Consider the following 24440-nt stretch of genomic DNA (forward strand, 5'->3'; position numbering starts at 1 on the left):
TTTGAGACTTTTGGTGGCCTCCGCTTTCCGTAGTCGTTGCAGTGGAAGAATGGCCGGTTGGATGTGGCTGCGCTGTGTTTTAGGGCCTTGTCTGCAAAGAATTCACCGTTCACCAGACCAGTCCAGACCAGACGGCAGGTCGGGGAGGAGGGTAGGAATATTTTCAATATTTTGCACCTGTTTTAGAACGGCAGAATAAGAAAACGGAGCGATAATTAATTCATTTGCTACTATGTAGCACCGGCTACGTCCCCGGAAGTGTCATGTTTTTGTTATTGAAACCCTGCTGTCACTGCTCTACATAGCGCCGATGACAGTTTGCAAATGAGTGAAACAAGAGGTTTCTTTTCTTTTGTTGTTTAACCGTCACAGTATTAGTCAGGGCATCTTTAGTTTGAGACTTGGGCTAGTTTTTAATGATATTGTCTCTGCTAACTCTAGCGACAGTGCTGCTAGCTAAGCTAATGTTAGCTGATCATTGTGAAAGGTTGACGTTGAGCTCATGATATGAAGAATACTCCTCTGCCTTTTGCTAGGGATGGACTTACCAACCCCGAAGTCTGGAAAGACACACTTACAGCATTCTTGGTTGGGTCAGTATTATATTATTATCTATTATTTAAGGAGAAGACAGGATTTTACTATATTAAGAATGTATTTTCTTTTTCCAGGCTTCAACACTGTGGTCTCTGTCCTACTATAGCTCTCCTCTAATCCTGTGCTATCTCTACAGGAAAGGTGTGTACTGTAGTTAACATCTAGAATTAAAAGAAACAACTAAAAATAATAAAGAAATGATGACAGACGTTCTCAGGTTTTGGCTCCTCAGTGTAAGCTTCCTTTTGTGAAATCAATGACTTTGAGTGTTTGGGGATGTCTCTTCGAAACTCTCATATGACCCTTTCTTTTCTGATGTACGATAGACCAACCAGTCAATCTATTGGTTAATAAAACAATTGTTCAATGATGCATTAATTGAAAAGGAAAACTAAAAGGAAACATCCTCAACAAGGACTGAAAAATAATTCATTAAATATCTAATAAAATAATCGGTTGATCATGAAAATATTGTCCCAATGAAAGTGGAAAAAATACACCAACATCCTGAGAAAGGTGTACTAAAACAATTTTGTTTAACAGTTGTCTAGTTATTCTGTGTGTGAGATTGTATTTGTATTAAACTGTCCAGAATAATATGATATGTCAGCCTCACCAACCAGTTCTTTTCCTTTTGTAAATAATTATGAGAGAACCACAAAGGGTGCTGGATGGTGTATGTATGCATTTCATATTTGAATATGTTTTGAGTAGATGTATTTCTCAGAAGGATCAGACAGTGATCTAAGTGAAAAATGTTTTGTTTTTGAGAAGACAGTGAGGAATGGGAGCTGCCTTTCGGGAATTGATATTCTCCTAGAAGTGGGATTAATATAAACCCAATCAACCGAATCTGGATGATAAGACGGTGCATCAATAAAAATTAATTGCTTGAGGTTGTGCGTTTCTCCATGGTATATAATTGAGCTACTGATATTGATTTATGCACGCATAGTTGTAGGGTACTTGTCAGACTGTGAATCTTTTTGTGCCTGTTAATGAGTCTTGAGTCTGTCTGAGAGATGTGTGTATTTGTGTCTGTGTGTGGACAGTAACAGTGTCATTGTCACTTTGCATAGGGTACATCTGCAGCAGTAAGTTGGTTCCAGTGAGTCAGTATGTGGGAACTGTGCTGGTGTGTCTTCTAGGAGTCGCTTGTCTTAGAGGTAAGGCACTGATTCTAACTGCCTGGCAGGCAATGACTAATTTAGTTTATTCATCATTAGATATCAGAACATATGTTGTGTATTCTGAATGGCAATAATTTATTTCCTCTGAGAGAGTTGAACAAGGTCTACACCCACAAAGCATACTAAACACACCCTTGAGACTTGGAAACAAAAAGCTTTTTGTGTCTCACACGGATTTACAGTTACATACACTCTCCATTTCTTTTCAAGGTTGGGGAAGATGGAAAAACTCTGAATATCTTCAATTTATATCAATTCTTGAGGAAACTAAGCAGAATCACACACCAGCAAACAAGGTGAGATCATGGAAACTGAAGTGCTAAACAGCTGAATCGATGCTATCCATACTGATTTATCTGGACAATTAATTTCCATATAGAAAAGACTGAAGTGTTACGACTTCGACTTCTCTTATTGGCCTGTGGATTTCAGCTGGACAGATGTCAGCAGTCCGTAAGTTTTTGCCTATATAACTCATGTTAATGACCTTGCTGCAGTTTTACTCCTACCAGTCACATACACACACATTCAAGGCTCTGAAGTTCATTGAATAAAGACATTAAATATACATGGCATGTTATGTGGCTTTTATTGTATGCCTTTGATTCTGTGTGTGACAGAAAATTGTCCAAGGCTGGTGTTTCTCTGCTAAAGCCAGAGCCTAGACTAAGAGGAGCAGCAGACAGTGTTCTCCACTCTGTGCGCACTTTACCATGCCACATCATAAGGTAAATGCTGGCTATACATGAAAGATGGCTTCATTCTGTAGAGATACTTCCAGTCTACCGACATCCTTTTCTTTTTCAGCATTGTCCTTTCGATAACTGTGTCCTCATTTGTTGTTCTCTCCAGTTTCCTTATTGCCCACTCATTTGGGAGGAGGATGCTCTACCCGGGCTCTGTGGGTTTACTGCAGAAAGCTATGAGACCCATGCTGCAGCAAGGCCAGGCTAGACTAATAGAAGAGGTAAATTACAAACACAAATGCTCACACTTATTCTTAGCCTAATGAACAGGCTTCATCCTCAAAGAGTTTTTCTCATTTGTCACAGTTTGACGGCCAGAGGAACAAGCTGGTGGCCTGTGACGGAAATGAGATTGACACAATGTTTGTGGATCGAAGGAGAGAGGGGGGACGAAATGGGCAAACTCTGGTAAATATCTGCAGTGATTCGTTGCCTTTATGCCTCCGATTCCAAATAAACTTCGCGCCATCAGTCAAATTATAGCTGGTTCTTGAATTCTGCCACAGGTCATCTGCTGCGAGGGGAATGCAGGCTTTTATGAGGTGGGCTGCATGAACACTCCTCTGGAAGGTGAGGAATGCTCTGCTTCACAAGAATTATTGTGAAAGAAAAATTAGTTAGAAATGTGGTTTGAATTGTAGCTGTATCTTGTGTTGATTGTTCACTATAGGTGGTTACTCTGTACTGGGCTGGAACCACCCTGGTTTTGGAGGCAGCACGGTAAGCAGATTTTGTACTAGAAACAAAGCGTGCAGTGGAAAACAACAGCATGTAGAATTTCTGGTTTCAGTTGGGTAACATTGCACAAAAGGGCAGGTACACTCCCACAACTGATTAAATCAGCGAGGAGGTGTTCGGAATTTCTTGTTTTGTTCAGCTGTGTGTTACTATGTTCTGTTAATAACACATGAATATTACTTTTTTAGGGAGTTCCATTTCCCCAGAATGAGGCCAATGCCATGGATGTGGTGATCCAGTTTGCAATACACAAACTGGGCTTCCAGCTCAGTGACATTGTCGTATATGCCTGGTCCATAGGAGGATTCACGGGTAGACAAAGACAATACACGATAAGCCCTTTTTATGCTAAGTACGCTTCCTGCTGACTCCTGTTTTGTCTCCCTCTATCTCTTTGTTTCCTTTCTCAGCCAGTTGGGCAGTGATGTCATACCCAGAGATCCAGTCATTAGTGTTGGATGCCTCCTTCGATGACCTTCTGCCTCTGGCCCTCAAGGTCATGCCTGACAGCTGGAGTAAGTCTAAAATATTGAAGATCACAAATTCTGTTTATGATTTGTTTTCATAAGTTTTAAGAATGTTTTTTTTCTCCTCCAGGACCGTTGGTACAGCACACAGTCAGGCAGTACATGAACCTCAACAATGCAGACCAGCTTCTCAAGTGAGCGGATCTAATTATAGTAAAAACAGTCGTGAAAAGTCAAAATCTGAGTCACTAAATATTATATAATTCAGTGTCAAGGAATGGTGAAACTGAAGGCTTTTTTTTGGCGCATTGCTCATAGCAGCTGATGACACACAACACTGCTTCTCCATCCTCCAGATACCAAGGACCAGTCCTGCTGATTAGGAGAACCAGAGATGAGATCATCACCACAACGTAAGTCCACTGTCTATCTTAAAATGAGCCCATGTAGGTATTCTGAGCTAACAATTGGTAGTTATAAGTGATTATATACTGATGAAAACTCTCTTAATCAAACACACTGTACTTTAAAGCTGAACCATACTTGCATACATATGAAACAGCCCACAATATCGAAAGGAAAGGAAAGGAAAGGAAACTAAAGGAAAGGAAAGGAAGGTAAAACTTTCACCAGCCAAACACACAATAACATATTTCATGATACAGCAGTATTGGGTTGCTTAGGTTTCAGTTTGATTTGCTGAAGTTATGAGATGACCATCTCATAGGTGTCTGTTACCTCATCAGTGAGACGAATGTATTGACAGGCTGTCAACTCATTGGTGCAGGAGTCTGCATATTGACATATGCTGCAAATATTTATTATATGGATTTGCTGGGCCCTCCATGGTCTGCTAATTGTTATGCTTCAGTTAAACGTATCACCCAGTGCAACAAGGTAAATAGAATTTCATTAAGTCAGCGTACCTGTCACTCTGTTATCCATCAGAACAATGTTTTTCAGAGCAACTGTAAAACAATTCTTTTTAAGCTCCAAGAGCATTGTTTCCAGTTAGACAGCTTTTCTTTCACTTCTTTGAGGAACAACAAATCGCATTCTCTCTCAATGTGCAGGGGTGCAGGGGTGAAGGGAGAAGTCTCAAATGTACTGCACCATACTAACTAATTATGTTTTACGTTATATTAAAGAGGACCAGAGGACATCATGTCTAACAGAGGCAATGACCTCCTGCTCAAACTGCTGCAGTTCAGGTCAGTCTCCTCATTCTCAAACATCTGTCCTCAGTATGTGTGCTTTTGGGCTTACTGATGTCTGGTAATTTTCTGCTCAGGTATCCCAAAATCATGACAGATGATGGGATCAGAGTTGTCAGACAATGGCTGGGAGCCTCCAGTCACTTAGAAGAAGGTGAGTTTAGAGATTTCTTATTTCATATAAAGTTTCAAATTACACTTGTCCATATTTTAGGTAAGTACAGTCATTGGTGTTTGCCAATAGTCATTTATTTATTAAACACTCTTAAAGTGTGGAATATAGATGGTCCATGATGTCACCCAATAGTATTCACTTTAAAAAACAAGTACATGGTTACTCTGGCTGCACCAGGTCTGAAAGTCAATCCAAATATGGGCAAAGCACTAAAGTTGAGGCATGCGGTTAGTCATGTAACCAAACAGCTTAGCCTGAAGTGTGACCCAAAGAACAACTGTAGTTAGTTATAGTCAACTTTATGGTTTGATATATTTTACCTGGACACCAAAACAACGGGACAGTTGGACATTTTAGAGAAGTCGCTTCAGCGGCTGAATTTTAACCAACTTAATTTCACTATTCTATTTGCAAAATAAGTTCAATACTTTCAGCAGAAATCCTATACTGTGCACCCCTGTTTAGAGCAGCAACCTACCTATAACAGCAACCTGTTACAATGCCTGCTCTGCTATGCTCTGCAGCATCTCTCTACAGTGGCTATGAAGTGGACGATGACTGGTGTGTTTCCGTGCTGCAGTCCTACAAAGCAGAAAGAGATGTTTTGTTTCCATGGAGTGTTGGTAAGTCCTAACACTCTTCACATTTGCAAGGCAAATGAGCTATACTCGGTCATACATGTATGACTTCAGCCCTCTTGTATGGTCTGACACACTCTTAATGTTACTAGGTGAAGATATGACTCTAGAGGGAAGGCGGCAGCTGGCTCTCTTCTTGGTAAGGAAGTAATCTTTTATCTATGCTACTAGTGGCTACAGTTGTACTGCTGTCTGGTTTAAAGGGCTTCCCGCTTGTAGCCCTTATCTCTCCAAGCTGGATTTTTACACATCCTGTTCCTGCCATTCACCCACACTGTGTCTAATTTCCTTTTCTCCAATAAGCCTCATCGTCTTGCATCAGGTTGGCTTACCTCCTGCCCCCCTTTCTCTTACACTCCAAAAAAAAAAAAAAACACACACACATCACAGCTATTCACAGACATCATTACCGCTAAGGAACACTTTCCTGGTTGCCATAGTCACCAGCTCACCTGTGCTCTCAGGTTGACTGGTGTAATATATTTCACCACGCTCAGCTTATTGAAGTCATTTAACATCAAACAAGAGGAGTGCCATCAATTACAGCTAATGCTATGCTTTCCCTCCCCTGGTAATGCCTTCTAAATTAGGCTTTATTCACCTCCTGTGTAAACCCTTAAGAGATGGGAGAGATTTGTAAAGGCACTGAGACAGATAGACCAAACCTAATATAATCACATTCTGCACTTTTTGTTCATTGCCCTCCCACTCCTCTCATTCTCCATTCCTCCTCCATCCCTGCTGTCTCTTTCTCTCTCTCTAAGGCACGGAAGTACATGCGAAACTTTGAAACGACACACTGCACTCCTCTCCCCGCCACTGAGTTCCATTCACCCTGGAGATTGTAAGGAGACAGGGAGGGATGAGGGCAATTGAACAACATAGGATTTGGATGCCCCGTGGTCAGTGGGTTCCTGGCCTGGTGTGAATGCCCTACTGTGATTTTATTCCCGATTTGTTTTTTAAAGACAGATTTGTCTTATTTAGTGTTGCTGTGGTGGCATCTGGAAAAATCTGGTCTCACACACGCCCCCAAAGAAAAACTTGTAAAGATATGGTACATCCTTTTCTGTTAAAGTTGGTGTTCAGCCATTTTTCAGTGTCTCTATCCTGAAGATAGCATTTTATGTAAATGCACAAGCCATTACTCACTCCTTCCATTGTTTCCATCTCTGGCTGTAATTGTAAGAACAAGTGTAAGTAGAAATGCATTTAATAAAAATGAAAGGTTCGATTTTCTGCAGTCTTTTTGAACAAATCTATATCCTAAAATGTGTTCTCAAATGTTCTGTTAAGTATGCTGAATAAAAATTGACATAAGGGATTTAATTCTTTTGTTCATTACATACAAATTGCACTGACAAGAGACTTAGATTAATAGATTGCCTTCAGAACAGCAGACCTACAACCATTATTGTAAGAGCTTTATTGAACTCCCTCAACACTACAATCAACTTGAAATATGAAAATTAACACAATGACATGAAAAATAGGGGAAATAAATCCTGATTTACATTATGCTAAGAGGGAAGGTTACATCATTTTCTTAAAGTTGTCAATGGCTTCTTTTACTTTATCAAGTTCAGCCTGGCTCTGCCGCAGCTGTAGAGAAAAGGGAAGGTATTTACCAGGAATTCACATGTCTTACACCCTGAGAATCCATGCAATTTCTTTTTCTCACCTTCTCAGCATCCTGCTCCTGCACCTTCACTGGCACCTTCTCCTTGTAGTCATTCTTCGCCATCTTCTCTCTCAGTTTCTCCATCTGTTTCTCCAAGTCCCCTTTCTTCGTCATCAGCTTAGCCACTTCCTTCTCCACGTCAATGAGACCCTGGGGAGTCAGAAGTGAAGTGGTCTTGTTATTTCAGGTCAGCAAAGGAGAAACTGAGAAAACACTTAAGTTGAATTCAAGTGGATCTAATTTAATTAGCATTTCAAGGAGATACTTAGACTACCAGGTAAGGGTTGATGCATTTAGAATATTCTAGTTGTGAAGTCAATGCAACTGATTTAAAACTGAAAACATTTCACTCCATCTGGGCCTAAAAAGCCTACAATATGACAGAGGGGGTGGAACCAAACTGGACATGGCAGCTTACTGGCCCTCACCTTGAGCATAAGGTTGACAGTACATCTGTCAGAAGCGATAGCCACAGCACAGCCTGCTGGGACGGGCTGGTTGCCTGTCAGAGGAACGACGGCCTGAGAATAAGACAAGGTCTGAATCTGCAGGTTGTATTTCTGCACCAGGGACACAGTTGCAGGGTCTATGCACTGGAGGTAGCCTTGGGGAGAGAAAAATGTAAATGCTAAAGGTTACAGATTTTAAACCTTTTGACATGATAGACAGTCTGTGGTTGTCTTATTCAGACAATCACTGTTTACGTGCACAAGAAGTACAGTTTGTGCCATTAATGTCAGAAAAAGACAATGTATATTTGAAGTTGTTTACATGGCTCATGAAAATGAAAACTATTGGTGGTTATAAAGTGGATCTAATATTTTACTTTACAACCACCTTCTGAAAATGTCTAATCTATAAATTGCTCTGAAGTCTACTTTCCAACCTTTTGTATTTTATCTTGTATCTTATATCTCAGAGAATATTATATCTAAAAAATGCCATATACAGATAATCGAGGCAGGATATGCTTGGAACATGACAGTGTTTGTAAATGTACTGAACCACAGAAACAGATGGTGAATGTATAATCACAAATGGTGGCTTTAAGGGAAAAAGGTAGGAGGAGTGGTAAGAAGTAAAACAATTAAATGTTAGTCTTAGATTTGTGTGTCATCTTACAGTCAGCTCTGGTCTTGGTGAGGTTGTAGTCTGCCCTGAGTGATCTGATTGTCTTCACTACTGTCATAATGAACTCCATGTCACGATCAATCTCCTCGCTGTGCCAGCAGAACTACAACAAATCACAAAAAACATGAGTACATAAAAAAAAATAGGTATCTTAGACCTGATACTGTAAGTCATGATGTATCGCACCTCTTCTGTGCCAGGGTAGGATGTGACACAAATGCTTGGGGGATCGCTCTGAGGTTGTCGCCGTGGTAACCTCTGGTAGAGTTCCTCACTGACAAAGGGCATCACGGGAGACAGAAGACGCAGACCAACCTCAAGACAGGTGTAAAGGGTTTGTCTGCTCACCAGGATTTGTCTCTGGTTGGTGCCGTCTTCCTCTGCTTTACTGAACACTGGTTTCACACTTTCCTGAACAAGAGAAGCTTGTTATCGTCTATATAAAGACAGAAAAAAAACATTCAAGATAGAGGTATCCCAGGTGCTTACCAGGTAAACATCACAGAGCTCGTACAGCCAGAAGTTGTAAATGGCCGTGGTGATGGTCGGAAAGTCGTAAGCTTTGAAGCCAGCATCACATAGACTAACAGCAGCACTCAGCCTCGACAGAATCCACCTGTCTGACACGCTTTCCTCTCCAGATAACTAAGAGATTTTAGGAACAGAATATTCAGATTTAGTCAATGTGACGGCTGCACTGATATGTCCCAAATGTCGATGTGTACACCTCTACGAATACTAATCAGGGCAGCATATGGGCAAACTAAACCTCCAGACTCAAGAACAGATTTTCTAAACACTTATGTGGTAAAATTCTGTCACTCGATGAATATAAATAAGCATAAAACAGTCCTTGTTTATGTTCTTTGTGTGCATCAACTTCTCCACCGGTCTCACCTGGGCTTTCTCAGATGGTACAAAGTTGTCTCCCAGTGTCTTCATGGCAAACTTCACAGCATTCCAGAGCTTGTTGCAGAAGTGACGGTAACCCAAAATGCGGTTGACATCCAGGTTGATGTCCCTACCTGGGAGACGCAGACACACACAAGTGATGTCATAAGCCAACAAAAGTTTAAAAAAAAAGTGCAAAGGTAAAATGAGTTCACCTTGGCTGGTGTAGGCACACAGGGCAAAGCGGAGAGCATCTGTGCCACACTCTGGGATGCCATTTGGGTAATCTGACTTCTGGCCCTGTTTTGCCTTCTCCACCTCCAAAGGATCCAAGTTGCTGTCCATCAACTGGGCATGGAGGCCCTAGAGGATAAGGAGATGAGGAGTAAGCAGTGGGCAGATGTGTTCAACAAGTTTCTCTTTTTATCTCAAGAGGTAAAAAAAAAACCTTTCAGCTTCTTCGTGATTTAATTGGCCAGGGATGAAAGGAGCATTGAAGCAAAACATTCAGTACAGAGTTCATTTTACTACAAGTCCTTCAGTGCCCTCTAGAGGTGAGGTCTCCTTCCTTTAATGGAAAAAATTCTTCCCTCAGCTACTGAAGAGATTGATGGACCCAATAAAAGCGTGTTGGAAGCAGAAAAGGGTGTTTAATAAAGCTTACATAAAAATGTGCCCTCTGGGGACCAATGAGTGTGTGGTAACCATGTAAAATGCAGCCCAGCTGGGAGACAGTGTGTGTGTTTGTGTGTATCTAAGCATGCACCAAGTGTGATTAGGCGTTACCTCCAGGGATATCCCTGTAATGACATCTAGAGGGTCAATGACGTTGCCTAGAGACTTGCTCATCTTCCTTCCGTGAGCATCCCTCACCACTGCATGCAGATAAACCTGTAAAAAACATCTTTATGTTAGGTAAATGCAATATCCATGTGGTGTTAGCAAATTGAACAGGGCTCACCTCTTTGAAGGGCAGCTTGCCTGTCAGTTTGAGGCCCATCATCACCATGCGAGCAACCCAGAAGAACAGGATGTCATGGCCGGTCTCGAGCAAAGTGCCAGGATAGAATACGTTCAAGTCCTGGGTCTAAATAGGAGATTGCAACAACGCTACATTAAAAACCATTCAGGATACACCATGAAATCAGAATTTGAAATACTTTTCTTTGTAGAAGAATATATTCCATCTGCAGCAAAAAAGTGTGCCATTTATGTTAGCCGAAGGTCAGTTGATCTGAGTCTTTTACCTCATTAGGCCACCCAAAGATAGAGAAGGGGAAAATGCCAGACGAGAACCAAGTGTCCAGAACATCCTCATCTAAAACACAGGAACAAAAGTTATCTAATCTGTATGAATATGGAACAGAATTAATTAAATTAGGTGCATCTGTGTGTTGGCATAACACAGAGTGATTAGATGCCTTTATACTGCCAAAATAAAAACAGCTTAATCTTACCCTGTCTGAGGGTAATTTTATCAGCAGACACATTGAAACGCTTCGCAGCTTTCTCTCTGGCCTCTGCCTCTGTTCTCCCACTCATCCAGTAATGACCATCCATGTCCTAGAGGGAAGAATACAACAGAGGAAATAAATCAAACAAACAGACAAAGACATGTGTACGACCGATGCAAATTGCTTTTATCTGTCATCTGAAAGCCTGCAGACCTTGACAGCAGTGACAGAAATCATCTTACCTCTCCTGGTTTCACGGAAGGATCATTGACAGTGATGAAGTAAGCAGGAATACGGTGACCCCACCACAGCTGTCGAGAAATGCACCAGTCCCTAAAATAAGGGGGGGGGGGTAGGCAGGACTGATTATTCGTATTTATTGACTTTACAGAGCTGACATAATAACTGGGCTAATTGATGTAACAATATCAATTGATTTATGAAATATTAAGTTGTGTATTTTTTTATTATTATTATTTTTTGTTTTTTAAAATGCACAGCTGGGTCAGAGAGGGTTGTCCACCAACCGTGATGGTAGTTTAATCTGGGATGGACACTTTCTCTGCATCACTTGTGTGAATGTGTCTACACGAATAAGTCAAAGCATTCCAAGTAAAGTACTTTAGAAAGGCAAGTCTGTTACCATACACCTACACACCTTAAATATTATTAAACATTAACATTATTATTGTTGTTGTTGTTATTATTTTATTGACACAAATATTGATTTATATGACTATAATAATATTCAAATTGTACGATATGTCATAAATATTGCTTACATCTTTTAGTATAAGCATGAATAAGGAAAAAAAACATCAGGGAGAGATAATTACCGGATGTTGTCCATCCAGTTGAACCACGTCTTGAGGTGGTGATCAGGGATGATTTTGAGTCTGCCCTCTCTCACAGAATCTGCAGCCTGCTTGGCCATATCTGTGCAATTCACATACCACTGCGGCTTCATCAGTGGCTCCACAATGTCCTTGGAACGACTAATAGGATAAATACACAGTGGGGCTTAAAAGATGATTCTGAATCAGATAAATGAATCGTAAACACAAACAGTCTGTGTTTCACACATGAACCCTACTTTACCTGCAGACTGGGACAACCATAGGGTTGTCTTTGATGTCTTTGAACTGGCCTCTGTCCTTGAGTGCCTGAAGCACTGCTTTTCTGGCCTCAAAGCGCTTCATGCCCTGGGATACAGAAAGAATAGTTAAAAATGAAAAATGTAAAAATAAAATAGTGATAATACAGCCAGCAAACTATGAAGAAACCTGACTTTAGTGTCACAGTGGAAATGCACACACTGTAGGGTAAAGAGAGATAATGAGACACTATACCAGGAAGGGAGGAGGCACATTAATGAGCAGGCCATTTTCATCCAAGATGTTGATGAAGGCCAGATTGTGTCTCTCTCCAACCTCATAGTCATTATGGTCATGGGCTGGGGTGATTTTGACAGCGCCTGAACAGAAAATGGTGCAGAGGGAGAGGAAGCAAAAAAAAAAGAAACAACGGTAATGAGGGAAGTGGCCTGGCTTAACGACATGTTATGATTACTTATTCTTAGCATACTGCAGACCAGCAGACAAAGTCACGATTTCATGTAACCATGCCTACCTGTTCCAAAGCTCATGTCCACAAAGTCATCAAAGACTATTGGCATTTTGCGGTCACAGAAGGGGTGCAGCACCATTTTTCCCTTCAAATGGTGATATCTGGTGTCTTTAGGGTGGACAGCTACAGCAGTATCTCCCAGCATCGTCTCAATACGTGTTGTGGCCACAATCACCTCCTCATCTAGGGAGCAGGGAGAAAGAAATGTCAAGAACAGTATTAAAAACAAAATGTATTTTGTAATTCTCTACTCTCTGTGATCATGTACCTGATCCATCCACTTTGTAGGCAAAGGACACCAAGACCCCAAACTCCACTTTCTCTGTGTAACCAGGAACAGGCAGCAGAGTTCTGCCAGTGAGCTCCTTTTTATCCACCTGAAAATGGACAGAAGATTTAATCAAGAGACACCATTATGTGCAATGATGGCAGGAGGCTCTGTTACTGTTACAGCCTTGTAACAGGTTTATCACGAGAACTTTTTTCAGCACCTGTAATTACACTTTCTCTGCAGCGAAAAAAACCTAACTAGAGTTTCATTTGTCATCACACAAACAGTGTAATACCAAGCAGACTGAAACATTTTTGGTCCTATTAAAAAGAAAACAGCAGAGAAGATTATCCACCAAATAAGGTGGTAACTTGCCTCTATGTCAGATATGGCAGAGTTTAGTGTGCAGGACCAGTTGACCAGCCTCTTGCTCCTGTAGATGACTCCTTCATCATGCAACCGAATAAAAGCCTCTTGGACAGCGTAGGAAAGTTTCTGAAAAGAAAAGAGCCATGAATAACTAATAATTTTTATAATTATCTTATTTAAACACATCATTTAGGGATTTTCGTAAAACTCACCGAATCCATAGTGAAGCAGGCTCTGTCCCAGTCCAGAGAGGAGCCTAGTTTCTTCAGCTGGTGGTAGATCCGGTCTCCCTTCCTTAAGTAGTACAAGTGTATCATTTTATTTTTTTCTCTTAAAGCTGGATCCATACTCCACGAGAACAGAGAACTCCCTTCCCCCTGCCGACATTACACTCACAAAATGACGTCATTTTTCTCTCGGACACATGGCCCGGGCAGAACTTTTTCTCTCCAGGCTGTGCGTCAACCATGCTGCGATTGGTCGGAATTTATTGTGGGCATGATGAATGCGGAGAAGCGCAAGAGCTTCTTCAGGTGCAGAACACACAGACAGAAGGAGGAAGTACAATGATGATGGACAGTTTAGATGAGCAGCTGGCAAACAGCTCCTGGAAGGAGAAACACGGCGCACAGAGGAGAGCGTCTGTCCAAAAGGTGGCGATAAAAATTGATCACGGCATTACAGTGGCTCCACGCGCACATTAAACACCGGGAGTCAGGATGTATTATTGCAGACATTCATCCACACGTTTACAGAATTAAACTCACACAGACCAGAGGTCTGCTACAGTCAGCTACACTGATCTTCTATATATTGTCATGCCATACGCCCTCTTCCCTGAACATTATCAGCTCGTTAGGCCAGGTAACCACGACTGTGCGCACAATTTGCAATACAATTGCATTGCCAACCTTTTGTGTGTGACGCACGCTGCGTAGGAGGGCTGTATGAGGAGTTCTGCACACACACGTCTCGTGGAGTATGGTACCTCCGTGCCGAAACAAACTTTTTTTTTACTCTTACCACCCGTGGAGCAAGTTCTCTGTTCTCGTGGAGTATGGAACAGCCTTAAGGTTTACAAACATTTGAAGCTCTAAAGTTTGTTTTCACTGGGAGTGTTGTTTTCTCCCTAGGAACTCACTCGTTCTTCCATTTCCAGACTTCTTGGATGAAATTATCCCTGCCCAGATCATGACGGCTCATACCCCTCTCTCTCATCAGCTTCTTCTCCACCACCACTTGAGTAGCGATGCCAGCATGATCACAGCCGGGGTTCCACAGGGTGGTCTCACCTCGCATCCTGTGCCTGTACAGACAGAATTAAACACACTGTGAGGTGAAATTTCAACAGACAAAAGAGAAATCACAATCAAATATTATTTTGCACCATCAAAGAGATCATTTGTAGTTACCATCTAGTCAGACAGTCCTGAATGGCATTGGTGAGGGCATGACCCAGGTGAAGTGATCCTGTCACATTAGGTGGAGGGATGCACATCATAAAGATGCCTCGAGGGTTTGGCTCACTTATATTTTTCCTCTACAGAATACAGTGACAGAGACAGACTGTTAAGAGTTAAACTGATGTTTAAATATACAATGAGGGGAGGACTCACTCACCCCATACTCCGGCTTGAAGAATCCCTGTTTCTCCCACCATGAATACCAGGCAGCCTCCACATACTGAGGACTGTAGGAGTCAGGAAGTGGACTAACAACATCTGAAACCAGGCAATAAAGGGCTGAATCCGATAAATCTATTCATCTTTCAGAAAGTGTACACACACTACACACAGTAAACATGCAATCACCTTTTTTCTCTCCTGCTGATGTAGCAACGTTGTATGTAATCACTCCCAGCTCCTTCTTTTCAGGTTTGGCCTTTTTCTGCGAAGGAAAAAAAAAGAGAGGTCTATAATCATCTATATTTGTGACGCCGGCCCATAACTACTGCTTTCTAATGTGCGCAAATGTTTGAAAAACTTATGGTCTTTTGAGTAGAAGAACTAGTAAGAAGAACTGTTTTCTATACCTCTGCTGGTGGCTGTGTCTTTTTCTTTGCCTCCATTTCTTTCTTCTGTTGGAACTTTTCCAACTTTTCCCTCTTCTTTGCTTCCTTCTTCAGTTGAGCCTCTGTCTTTGGTGGGCCTGAATGTGATGACATTAAAACACTGTTATACTATAAATAATATTATATTTATGTTTATGACCTTTACCATGGAACTGTCTAACCATTAGCTGTAGCACCAGCAGAGTCACCAGCAGGGGTTCCATTAGCAGCTTTTACATTCACAGCAGCATTTGTCTTTGGTGTAACTGGCACCATCTTCTCACAAAGCGTGATCTCCCCCAGCACCTTCAGGAACTCTGGCTGATTAATGCAGGTTGTAAACCATCTGGTAACATTGGTCACAGCCTTCCTGTCTGGTGGCTCCAATGCCTAATAATAAAGTGAAACAATCAGATGAGCAATTATGTGGCGAAACCTGTAAGACAAAAAAAAAGTGTTGTACAGTACACATACATATTTGAAGGGTAGAAGAACAGCTGCAGCTACAGCCATGTCTGCCAGAGTAATGCTCTCTCCCACTAAGTAGGTTCTTAGTGCCAGGGCATGATCGAGGGCCTTCAGTACATGCATCATTTCTGTACGGGAACTCTGCTGGAGCTAAAAATACAACATGTCAGAGAGCAAAATCTCACAAGAATAAAGCACATACATGTTGATGTCAAACAAATCATCAACATACCTTCTTGTCTACTTCCATCACGCCCATCAAGGGGAAGACCACAGCACAGGACACTGGGGTGAGCTCATTGTCTGCAAAGCTGAGCCACTGCCACACCTGACTCTGCTGTTTTGCATCTACTCCAGCCCTCTTGCCCTGAGAGGCCAAGTACCAGGCCACGGCACTGGACCCGCTTACAACAGTGTCACCTTCCCCAGCACGCAGCACCAGGGTTGGTCTAGAGCGGGCATTCAGAGATGCAGGAGGATCCTCTATAACTATCCGTGGGCGGGAGGACAGATTAAATTCTGCAGCTATGAGAGCCAGGAGGCTCCTGAAGTCATCAGGGTGAGGGGACACATATAGAGTTGCCATCTCTGGTGGAGATAAAGATGTGGAGTGATTTAGAACATGCAATAATCTCTGTCTGGTTGACACTGTTGGAGTGGGTGTATTCACTTCGAATTTAATGGCATTTAAGATAACCTTAAGCAGGGTTAGGACTTTTGAACACAAACTGGTTAAAACATATTTAAGAAAGCTATTTTAAAAAATATTCCACTTGCTAACATCATATTTAACATGAGAATGTCTTATTATTGACTTGTTAATTAGATAGCTTAACGTTTAACTTTCGGCAAGGCTGATCTCTGCCACCTGTCAAAGACTGACGACAAGACATGCCAAACCAAGCTAGTTAGCTTTAGCTAATAAGTCAAACTATAACTAGTTTTGTAGCTCTATGGGAAGAGTCACAATGCTTTTCATATACCGTTTTCAAGTCATTCAAATGTTTAAGTAAACTGCGGTAAGTAAAACATTCGCAGGACGCTACACATACCTTTAAATCAAACCGAAAGAGACGTCAGCTTAGTGAGCATACACAGAACCACATGAGCCCTCAGCGCCGCTGCACCGTCTGATGCAAGAAGACTTCTTGCAATGTCTTCCGGGTTTCATCCGCTACTTCCGCCGCAAAACGGAAGTTCTCCATAATAAAAGTTATTAACTTGATTTGTCCAAACATACGTTGTTAGCTGTGTATTTCTTAATATATTATTATTATTATTGTTATTATTATTATTATTATTACAGGTTGACCGTAACAAAAAAATCACAAATTAACTGTGCCATAACAACCTCAAATGTAAAATATAGATCTTTTTTACAGGCAATCCTAAGCACTAACTATGTCAATCAAATAAATACTGGACAAAATGTAAGAACATGGTGAGCCAGCATTCCCTTTTATTTAAAAGCACAAAATCAAAAAATACCACATATAAGTTGTCTTGAGCAGTTACATTCAAAAGCACAGTGTGCACATTGTTTTATATCACAGTTGGGTCAGCATTCAAATACAGCAGATTATTTGGACAGCCAGCTTTCCACAGTGAAGTGTAGACCTACAGTGTAAGACTTTTTAAAATGACTAAATATGATTTAGAAACATCTGGCAATCCTTCTGTAACAACTAAGGCATATTGCATGACATCATCTTCAACATGAAAAAAATGAAAAAACATTTACTGGTTACTTCATTCTGACTCTGACTGCCCAAAGCTATCACTTACTGCACCAACGACCGTATCCACCACCCCCATTATTAGACCACATCCCAGCCTGAACACATGGCCCACTCCATTTCCACTCCTCCACACCAGCTTCCCCAAACCTCCACCCACAGCTTGAGCTTGACCACCTATCTCTGAAACCACTGTTTCAACATATCCCTCACTTTGCTCCCATAACCGCCCACCAAAAAACTTGGTTACCCACCAAGCATTGTCCAATGCATCACCAAATATTCCTATTGTGTCTCCGGCCAGGGTGCCCATGCCAGTGACTCCAGTGTGGCAGCTGTTCAGCAGGGCATCCAGCATGGATGAAGTGCAGTAATACATGCTAAAGAAGCAGGTCTCCCCGACACCAAACAGCACCTCTCCTGCTGTGCCCACCCAGGACAGGAGGTCAGAGGTCAAGAGGTAGAAAAGTGTGAAGGTCTCTCCAGGTAGCGCAGAAAGAACTCCAAGGTCTTCCTGAAGAACATAGCTCACCTGAATCAAGAGAAGAGAAGAGTGTCAGTCTTATGGCAATACACACCCTGCTGGCCACACCTCATTCCAGGCTAAGAGAGGTGCAGACAGGAATGAGGAGGTTTATTTAATGAGTCTAATGTTAAAAACGCCATATCTAAGTCATGCATTCTTGAAAGAACAGTCACTTTTATATAGTCTTAATCTTTTTATAACTAAAAGACTATAAAGGAGTTGCATTATGGGAGATTTAGAAGCGTATGTCTGAGCTTATTACCATTCACAACCTCCTCAACTTTCTGGAAATGCTAGATTTCTAAATAAATGAGTATGGTTAAGTTTATTGAATCACCTGTCCAGGTAACTGTGTGACTGTAGAGACCACAGGGTGGAGTGGAGCTTTGATGATGGACAAGGTGGTGGAGAGAATGTAGAGCACTGTGCTGGTGGAGTTTGTGTCCTGTTCATCAACAGCTTCATAGTCACCTGATGACTCAGGAGAGTCTGGCCCAGCCGCTGAATGTGCCACATCATGCTGTTTGTCATTGCTGCTGTCAGAGCCCAGTGCATCTACTGAAGTTTGTTCTGGGACATCAGCAGACTGAGCTTCAGCCGCTTGTTTTTCAGTTATTGATGCCTCTCTGCTTTGTGTAATGTCTTCATTCACATCTGGCACCTCGCCATTTGTTTTCTTCTTTCCTATATTTCCAGGAAGCCCCTCGTTGTGAAGACCCACTCTGACTGCAGTCTTGCCTTCTGCTCCTCCACAGCCTTCAAAGAACAGTCCTGCCACTCCGAGCACCTCCTGCAGCTCCTTCACACTCACTTGCCTCTCTCCTTCCCCTGTCTCTCTGATTAACCCCACACTAAAGCTACCCTTTCCCTTTGGGACAGCGCAGCAAACTGCAGACCACAGCGGCTGCGTCTGACACTCCTTGTCTCCATCGTCTGTAGCCCCAAGCTTTCCTGCCCCAATCAGGATGTAGAGATCACCCCCTAAAGCGCTGCACTGGGAAGTGATGCTTGACTGGACCAATGTTGTGACTGTTGAGTCCCAGTGTCGAAGAGGGGAGTCTGCAGGGGAGACAGGATGAGAGGGATCCCCTCCTCCTCTGAGGAGACTTGGAACTGCTACTTTCATGTTGTTTTCTTCCTCCATCTGGAAGAAAAAATCATCAGTTTACTGTAGTGTTAGTCCATATTTACACGTAATATAATATATTTAATATATTTAATATTTATATATTTTTTAGTTATATACATATAAATCATCTCATATCTTAAACATGTTTAGAAATCAAATGTATTTTCAAGAGATAAACAGTATTATAAAGTTGTACTCTTGTTTTTCTACCATTTGTGTTATACAAGGCTAGATAAGGTCACATTTGGCCAAACAAGGCTGTGCATTCAAAGTCATGCTTAAATAGATGTAGCTTAGCATTAGCCACAAGTATCAGTGTGCATTTTGCCGGATATATTACATTATTTTCTCCACATTCAAAAACCCTTTAAAGGATATTTCACCCCAAAATAAACTATTCAGTTTTTGTATTGTATTGGTGCTTAGAGCAGTTTCCCTCCAAAATAATATGGATTCATTTAAACATTTTGGGTCTTGAAATGTCTTGAAATGTTCAAAGTTATACCAGACATTTAAGGGTGAATTTTAAACCTTAGTCTGAAAACAAACTGGTAGATACAGCTTGCAGGTAAATGGAGCAATTGTTCCTATAAAATCCTGAAATGTAGTGAATTCAATTCAACTTTATTTGTACAGCCCTAAACACGAAAAAAAAAACAAAGTACCTAATAACTACAACAAAGTAACTGAATGAACTCAGTTACTTTCCATTTATCAGTTTGCATGCATCAGTTTGCGTCATTCAAAATTACATTCTACTATTTAAAACAGATGTGTCCTTACCAGGAGTTCTCCCCCCTCCCTCTCTGTCCATCCATGGCTGAGATGGAAGGCAGAGTAGACAGCTGTGTCACAGGTCGGTCTGGACAGAGTGGCAAACGCCTGTCCCCCGGGCAGTCTGTGGCAGGCTGGGTGCAGCGACGGCCCTGCAGAAGCTCCCTGAGGAGGTGTCTGTCTGTAGAAGCAGTGGCTACAGAGGGTGAAGGCTGGCTTCGAATTGTCCTCAGCTAGAAGAGACAGGCCTGGGCCCAGCACTGCTAGAAGCCAGGCAGCCGCAGCAGCTGTACTGACAGCAGCAGGACACAGCATGGTGGTGGTGAGCTCAGCAAATCCCCCCTCTCTCTCTCTCACACACACACACACACTCACAGAGTGAGAGGGAGAGGCTTATAAATTATCCAGCAGTTTCCGTATATAGATGGAAAAGATAAGGTGGCTGCAGATGGCTTGTTGTTGTTCTCACTCGCTCCTTGTTTTGTCCTCCGGATTGTCTGCAACCATGTCTGCCTTCTTTTAATGTCAGCTCTACTCTGAGAGAGTCAATCTGTGTTTGCAGGCACAATCTTGCTTACTCCTTCATTTCCTATTCTCTGACAGCCTCGCCCCCTGTCAGTTCCACCCTCTGTGACTCTCCCTCTGGCTGTACCTCCACTTCACCCCTCCCTCTCATGCTCTCTATGGTTACACCTTTAACTCCCTTTGCTGTTAGGAACACAAGCTAAGCCCGCACCCAGTAAAAGCTGTTGTTTACCTGTAAGTCTGCATTCCCCAACAATCGCTATTGTACCAGGTTCCTAGAATGACAAACTCTGGTTGTGATTCATTCTTTGTGATGTAATTTATTCTCACTAATGCACATTCCTTAAAGTGCCAACTGCTATCTGATTGCTTTTAATGGCTTCAGAATCATGCGTGCAGAGCTTCTCACTTAAAACCCCAAAAAAAAAGCCACAGAGCTCTAAATGAACACAAAGTCTGCTCATGAAATCCTCATTAGAGCGTAATACTGACAGTTTCTGAGTCTCGGGTCAGTGTCTCACCCAGAGTGCAACGATTCTTTAAATCTAACTTCCCAGACATAACACACGCTCCCTTTTATGGCCTGCAGATTGCAGCTTGCCTTCTTAGAAACTTGCCGAGACATGACATTGGTATTTATAAATAGTTTTTTAGCAGATCAGCAATAATCTCATTATACGAGTGTGTAAGAGTTAACAGAGGAATAGCTGTATTTTTTGACTTGAGGAAGAGCTGGAATCCTGCCAGGCTGCTTTCAGGTTGCTTCAGAGTTATGGCCAACATGAATCAAATGCACCCCTGTGGGTTTCTGTCAAGGATTCTTTTGCAGAGAGGTCAAATAAGCAAGGTCTATATGCAGTAAGTGACATTAACATGAAGATTACACAAGCTTTTTGTCATCATGTTTTGAGTAAGCTGCATATTAAATAAACAAAGAACATTGATGGCATATTCACACAGACTACAGCATACTTCAGTGACTGAGTGTACTCTGGAATGAAAGTCTAAGGGTGTGTTTTGGGTGCGCCAATAAAGGCACAGTTTAAGATGTGTTTAAAACTATTAATATCAAAAAGTATTTAAACATTTTAATATGATACAATTGTATGAGTGACAAAGACAAACATTATCAGAGAGAAATCAGACAACTTCAGGAAACATATCAGCTTACCCTGCATACAAAAACTGTCTGTAACAAAAAGTTAACAAAGGACTGCAGTACTTTAACCAGTCAGTGAAGTTGGCTAGACAATACAAAACATGTCTCACCTGGTTGTACCCACAGTTTGTTGATTGACTGATTAGACAAAAGCATTATCAGGTGTTTATCTATGTACAAAATATCTAGATGTTTGCAAACTGTACCTCTATCAGAGATTAACCCTTAACATAATATAAAATAGCTTGTTTGCACAGAGATACTGCAGCTAAGCTTAAGTCCACAAGGGGGAGCTTGGCTCTCCTTTTAAAAATGTAGAATAGGCTGATCAGTACAGAGATAATGTACATTCAGTTAACTCCCATACACACCTCCATCACCTGCTAATAAACACATCTAAACACACACTTTGGCTCACTCATTAGGAATGTCAATGACAAGCTCAGCTTCATCTCCCTCCCCTCTGTCTTCATCCCCCCTGTCACTGTCTCCGTCACTCTCACCCTCTTCCTCAGCTGCATCTCCGCTAAGCATCTGTCTGGGAACCCAGCTGAAGGGGCCGCTAGCTGTCGGAGGAGCCGCAGGGGCTGATGGGTAACTAGTTGACATTGGAGTAACAACCTGAGGAGATGAGCATGAGGAAGAAATGTTGGGAATGACACAGAGCATTTGTGCTGAAAGAAGGAGGATTACAAGTGGATGGCTACACAGATGAACAAATCATGCAGCATGTATATGAACTTATATAATGAGCAGGTCATTTCAGTACAGTTCAAAACATAAAATGGCTGTGTTCTATGTTCAGTAGTGTCCTGAAATGTCATTATAATTAGATTACATTAAAAACACAAATAAGATAAACATTGTTATACTGAAATTAGTCTGTAACACTGCAGCAGCATGGAGCTTTTGGATTCTTACATAACACTTTTTTGGTATATAAAATAACTGTCTGCCTGCCCTACTTTGCCAACAACTACAAATTTAGGAGGCATTTGTTTTATTAATATTATCCCTCTGCTTCCCTCTTACAGTCTCACCTTCCCCGAGGTCTCTTTCTTGTTTTTAGGCGTCTTTGTTTTTCTCTCTTTCTTCATTCGTTCAGCTGGGGGAGCCAAATAGTCTGGTGGGAAGGGCATCTGCCCAACACACATGCAGGCCCCAAGTTGACAAATGACCACACAAACATGCATGCACACAAACATAAGGCAGTTTACAGGAAACACAAACAGAGAGACAAAAAACATACACAGAAGAATGAACAATACAGAGACAGTGAAGCCATTATAAAAAAACACAAAAAAACAAAACAAAAGATAAAACAGATTTGTGAATACCATGATAAAAAAATAATGCTAAAATAAAACAGGGATTATGTTTGCTGATGAGAAGATGACAATGGCTTTAATATGACTGTTGCTGGTCACACTGACATATAAGAAAAGGACACAGAAACTCACAGTGTTGAGGTAAGGTCCAGAGCCAGATGAATGCATAGGGTTGACACCAGGACGGGATAGCAGGGAGAGATGAGGAGACGATGATGAAGGAAGGCACACCCCAGGACTACTTTTTCTCCTTAAAACAGAAGAGGTTAAGAAAAATCTGATTGCACTTGGACAAAATATATCACTTTACTCATAACTGGCACATTTAGTTCAAGTGACCTAAATTTTAAAACTAAATCTGTATTACAAATATTTATTTTCTCTATTTACTCAACACTATTCTATTTTTCTCCACAATAACGTGGGTAGGAGGGATACATCTAATGACAAATGATGCCTGATATTTCAGACACAGGTAACTTATTATGCAATTTCCCCATCGTGGGACTAATAAAGGTTTCTTAATCTTAATTTCTTCCCCAGTGGTCCAATATAGTTAAAACAGTGAAAGCAGTTATGGGTTAAGAATCAGCCTATTATTTCTCTGCAGACCCCACTTACTTCTTTGCTCCCTCTCGTTCTCGTTCTCGTTCCCGCTCTCTAGGTCCTTCCACATCACTGTTTTCTGAGGAAACTGTTGCATCTGAATCTGGAACAGAAGATCCAGCAGCACAATAGATACAACGTCTCTATGTCTATGTATACAATGTCTTCAACAAACAACAGAGAGTAAATAATATCATGTTTTCTAATTACCTGATGAGTCTTCATCTATCCTTTCATACTGTAGCAATCTGTCCAAAAGAAAGCTAGAAAACAAGTAAATGGCGTTATTTCACTGCTCTTGTCGACATTAACATTACTACAGTAGGTATGAAGTGTCACCTTTTGTCTCTGGAAACCTTCAGAAGTTTCCTCTGTGCTCTCCTCAGCTCTTCCTGAAAGCATTCCTGTTCCTGGAAAAGAAACCCAAACACACAATCAGCGCAAAGCAAGAAAACTCTGCATTGTAAAGTACTGAAACATGACTGCTCAAAAGCAATACTCACATAAACAAGAAATTTTAATTTCCGTTTGAGATTTTTGTATTTCCGCTTGTAGTCAGCTTCGACGTCCGCTTGACCGTTCATCTCTGAAATGCAGATAATGAAATAATGCAATCTTCCGTCTGCAGGAACTGTAGTTATGAAGCGATCTCAATGTGACTATAAAGTCTGTAAAGCGACGCTGCGTGTGTTGTGGTCGATGATGTTTCGAAAGCTCAGCTAACTAAGCTAGTTGGAAATGTTAGCATGCATCTTGCTAAAGATACAGAGCCGTGGGTGTCAGAGACGTTGTAAATACACACAGATACTTATTCTGCACTTGCAAATACGATTTAGAAGAATTCTAAAGTTAAATATATCCTTAAAATTACGCTGGTACCTTTTACTTGTGTCGGACTGTGCGACATGCCCTTGTTTACTTTTGTGACGTCATTTCCATGCGCCGCAATGG

At 41.5% G+C, this 24440-nt stretch overlaps 4 protein-coding genes across 4 annotated transcripts; 1 reads left to right on the forward strand and 3 right to left on the reverse strand.

Moving 5' to 3' along the window:
• Positions 1-34: 34 nt before the first annotated feature.
• On the forward strand, positions 35-7000 carry abhd16a (abhydrolase domain containing 16A, phospholipase). Its single transcript, XM_028424443.1, has 20 exons — positions 35-151; positions 537-593; positions 672-738; positions 1677-1763; positions 1998-2083; positions 2167-2240; positions 2408-2515; positions 2640-2754; positions 2840-2941; positions 3040-3103; positions 3204-3253; positions 3460-3583; positions 3682-3786; positions 3869-3932; positions 4095-4151; positions 4887-4949; positions 5030-5106; positions 5652-5750; positions 5858-5904; positions 6530-7000. The coding sequence occupies exons 1-20, from the start codon at positions 50-52 to the stop codon at positions 6611-6613; spliced, it is 1632 nt and encodes a 543-aa protein (XP_028280244.1). The 5' UTR covers positions 35-49; the 3' UTR covers positions 6614-7000.
• A 172-nt stretch (positions 7001-7172) lies between these two features.
• On the reverse strand, positions 7173-16294 carry vars1 (valyl-tRNA synthetase 1). Its single transcript, XM_028424386.1, has 28 exons — positions 15939-16294; positions 15713-15856; positions 15421-15628; positions 15221-15336; positions 15000-15075; positions 14809-14909; positions 14601-14728; positions 14330-14494; positions 13401-13482; positions 13195-13314; positions 12817-12925; positions 12552-12731; positions 12272-12396; positions 12021-12124; positions 11759-11917; positions 11165-11255; positions 10926-11031; positions 10716-10786; positions 10430-10555; positions 10255-10359; positions 9684-9831; positions 9475-9602; positions 9067-9222; positions 8764-8988; positions 8569-8680; positions 7875-8050; positions 7447-7596; positions 7173-7367 (listed from the first exon to the last, which is right to left on the reverse strand). Exons 1-28 carry the CDS (start codon positions 16290-16292, stop codon positions 7299-7301), a joined length of 3834 nt encoding a protein of 1277 aa, XP_028280187.1. The 5' UTR covers positions 16293-16294; the 3' UTR covers positions 7173-7298.
• An 851-nt stretch (positions 16295-17145) lies between these two features.
• LOC114447907 (uncharacterized) lies at positions 17146-20486 on the reverse strand. Its single transcript, XM_028424444.1, has 3 exons — positions 19881-20486; positions 18306-19112; positions 17146-17974 (listed from the first exon to the last, which is right to left on the reverse strand). Exons 1-3 carry the CDS (start codon positions 20184-20186, stop codon positions 17456-17458), a joined length of 1632 nt encoding a protein of 543 aa, XP_028280245.1. The 5' UTR covers positions 20187-20486; the 3' UTR covers positions 17146-17455.
• Positions 20487-21547: 1061 nt separating this feature from the next.
• On the reverse strand, positions 21548-24425 carry ino80e (INO80 complex subunit E). The gene is made up of 8 exons (XM_028424502.1): positions 24369-24425; positions 23993-24075; positions 23829-23899; positions 23700-23752; positions 23505-23592; positions 23016-23133; positions 22596-22694; positions 21548-22176 (listed from the first exon to the last, which is right to left on the reverse strand). Exons 1-8 carry the CDS (start codon positions 24394-24396, stop codon positions 21970-21972), a joined length of 747 nt encoding a protein of 248 aa, XP_028280303.1. The 5' UTR covers positions 24397-24425; the 3' UTR covers positions 21548-21969.
• Positions 24426-24440: the final 15 nt, after the last annotated feature.

The sequence above is a fragment of the Parambassis ranga genome, chromosome 16 (assembly GCF_900634625.1).
Source record: "Parambassis ranga chromosome 16, fParRan2.1, whole genome shotgun sequence".
NCBI lineage: Eukaryota > Metazoa > Chordata > Actinopteri > Ambassidae > Parambassis > Parambassis ranga.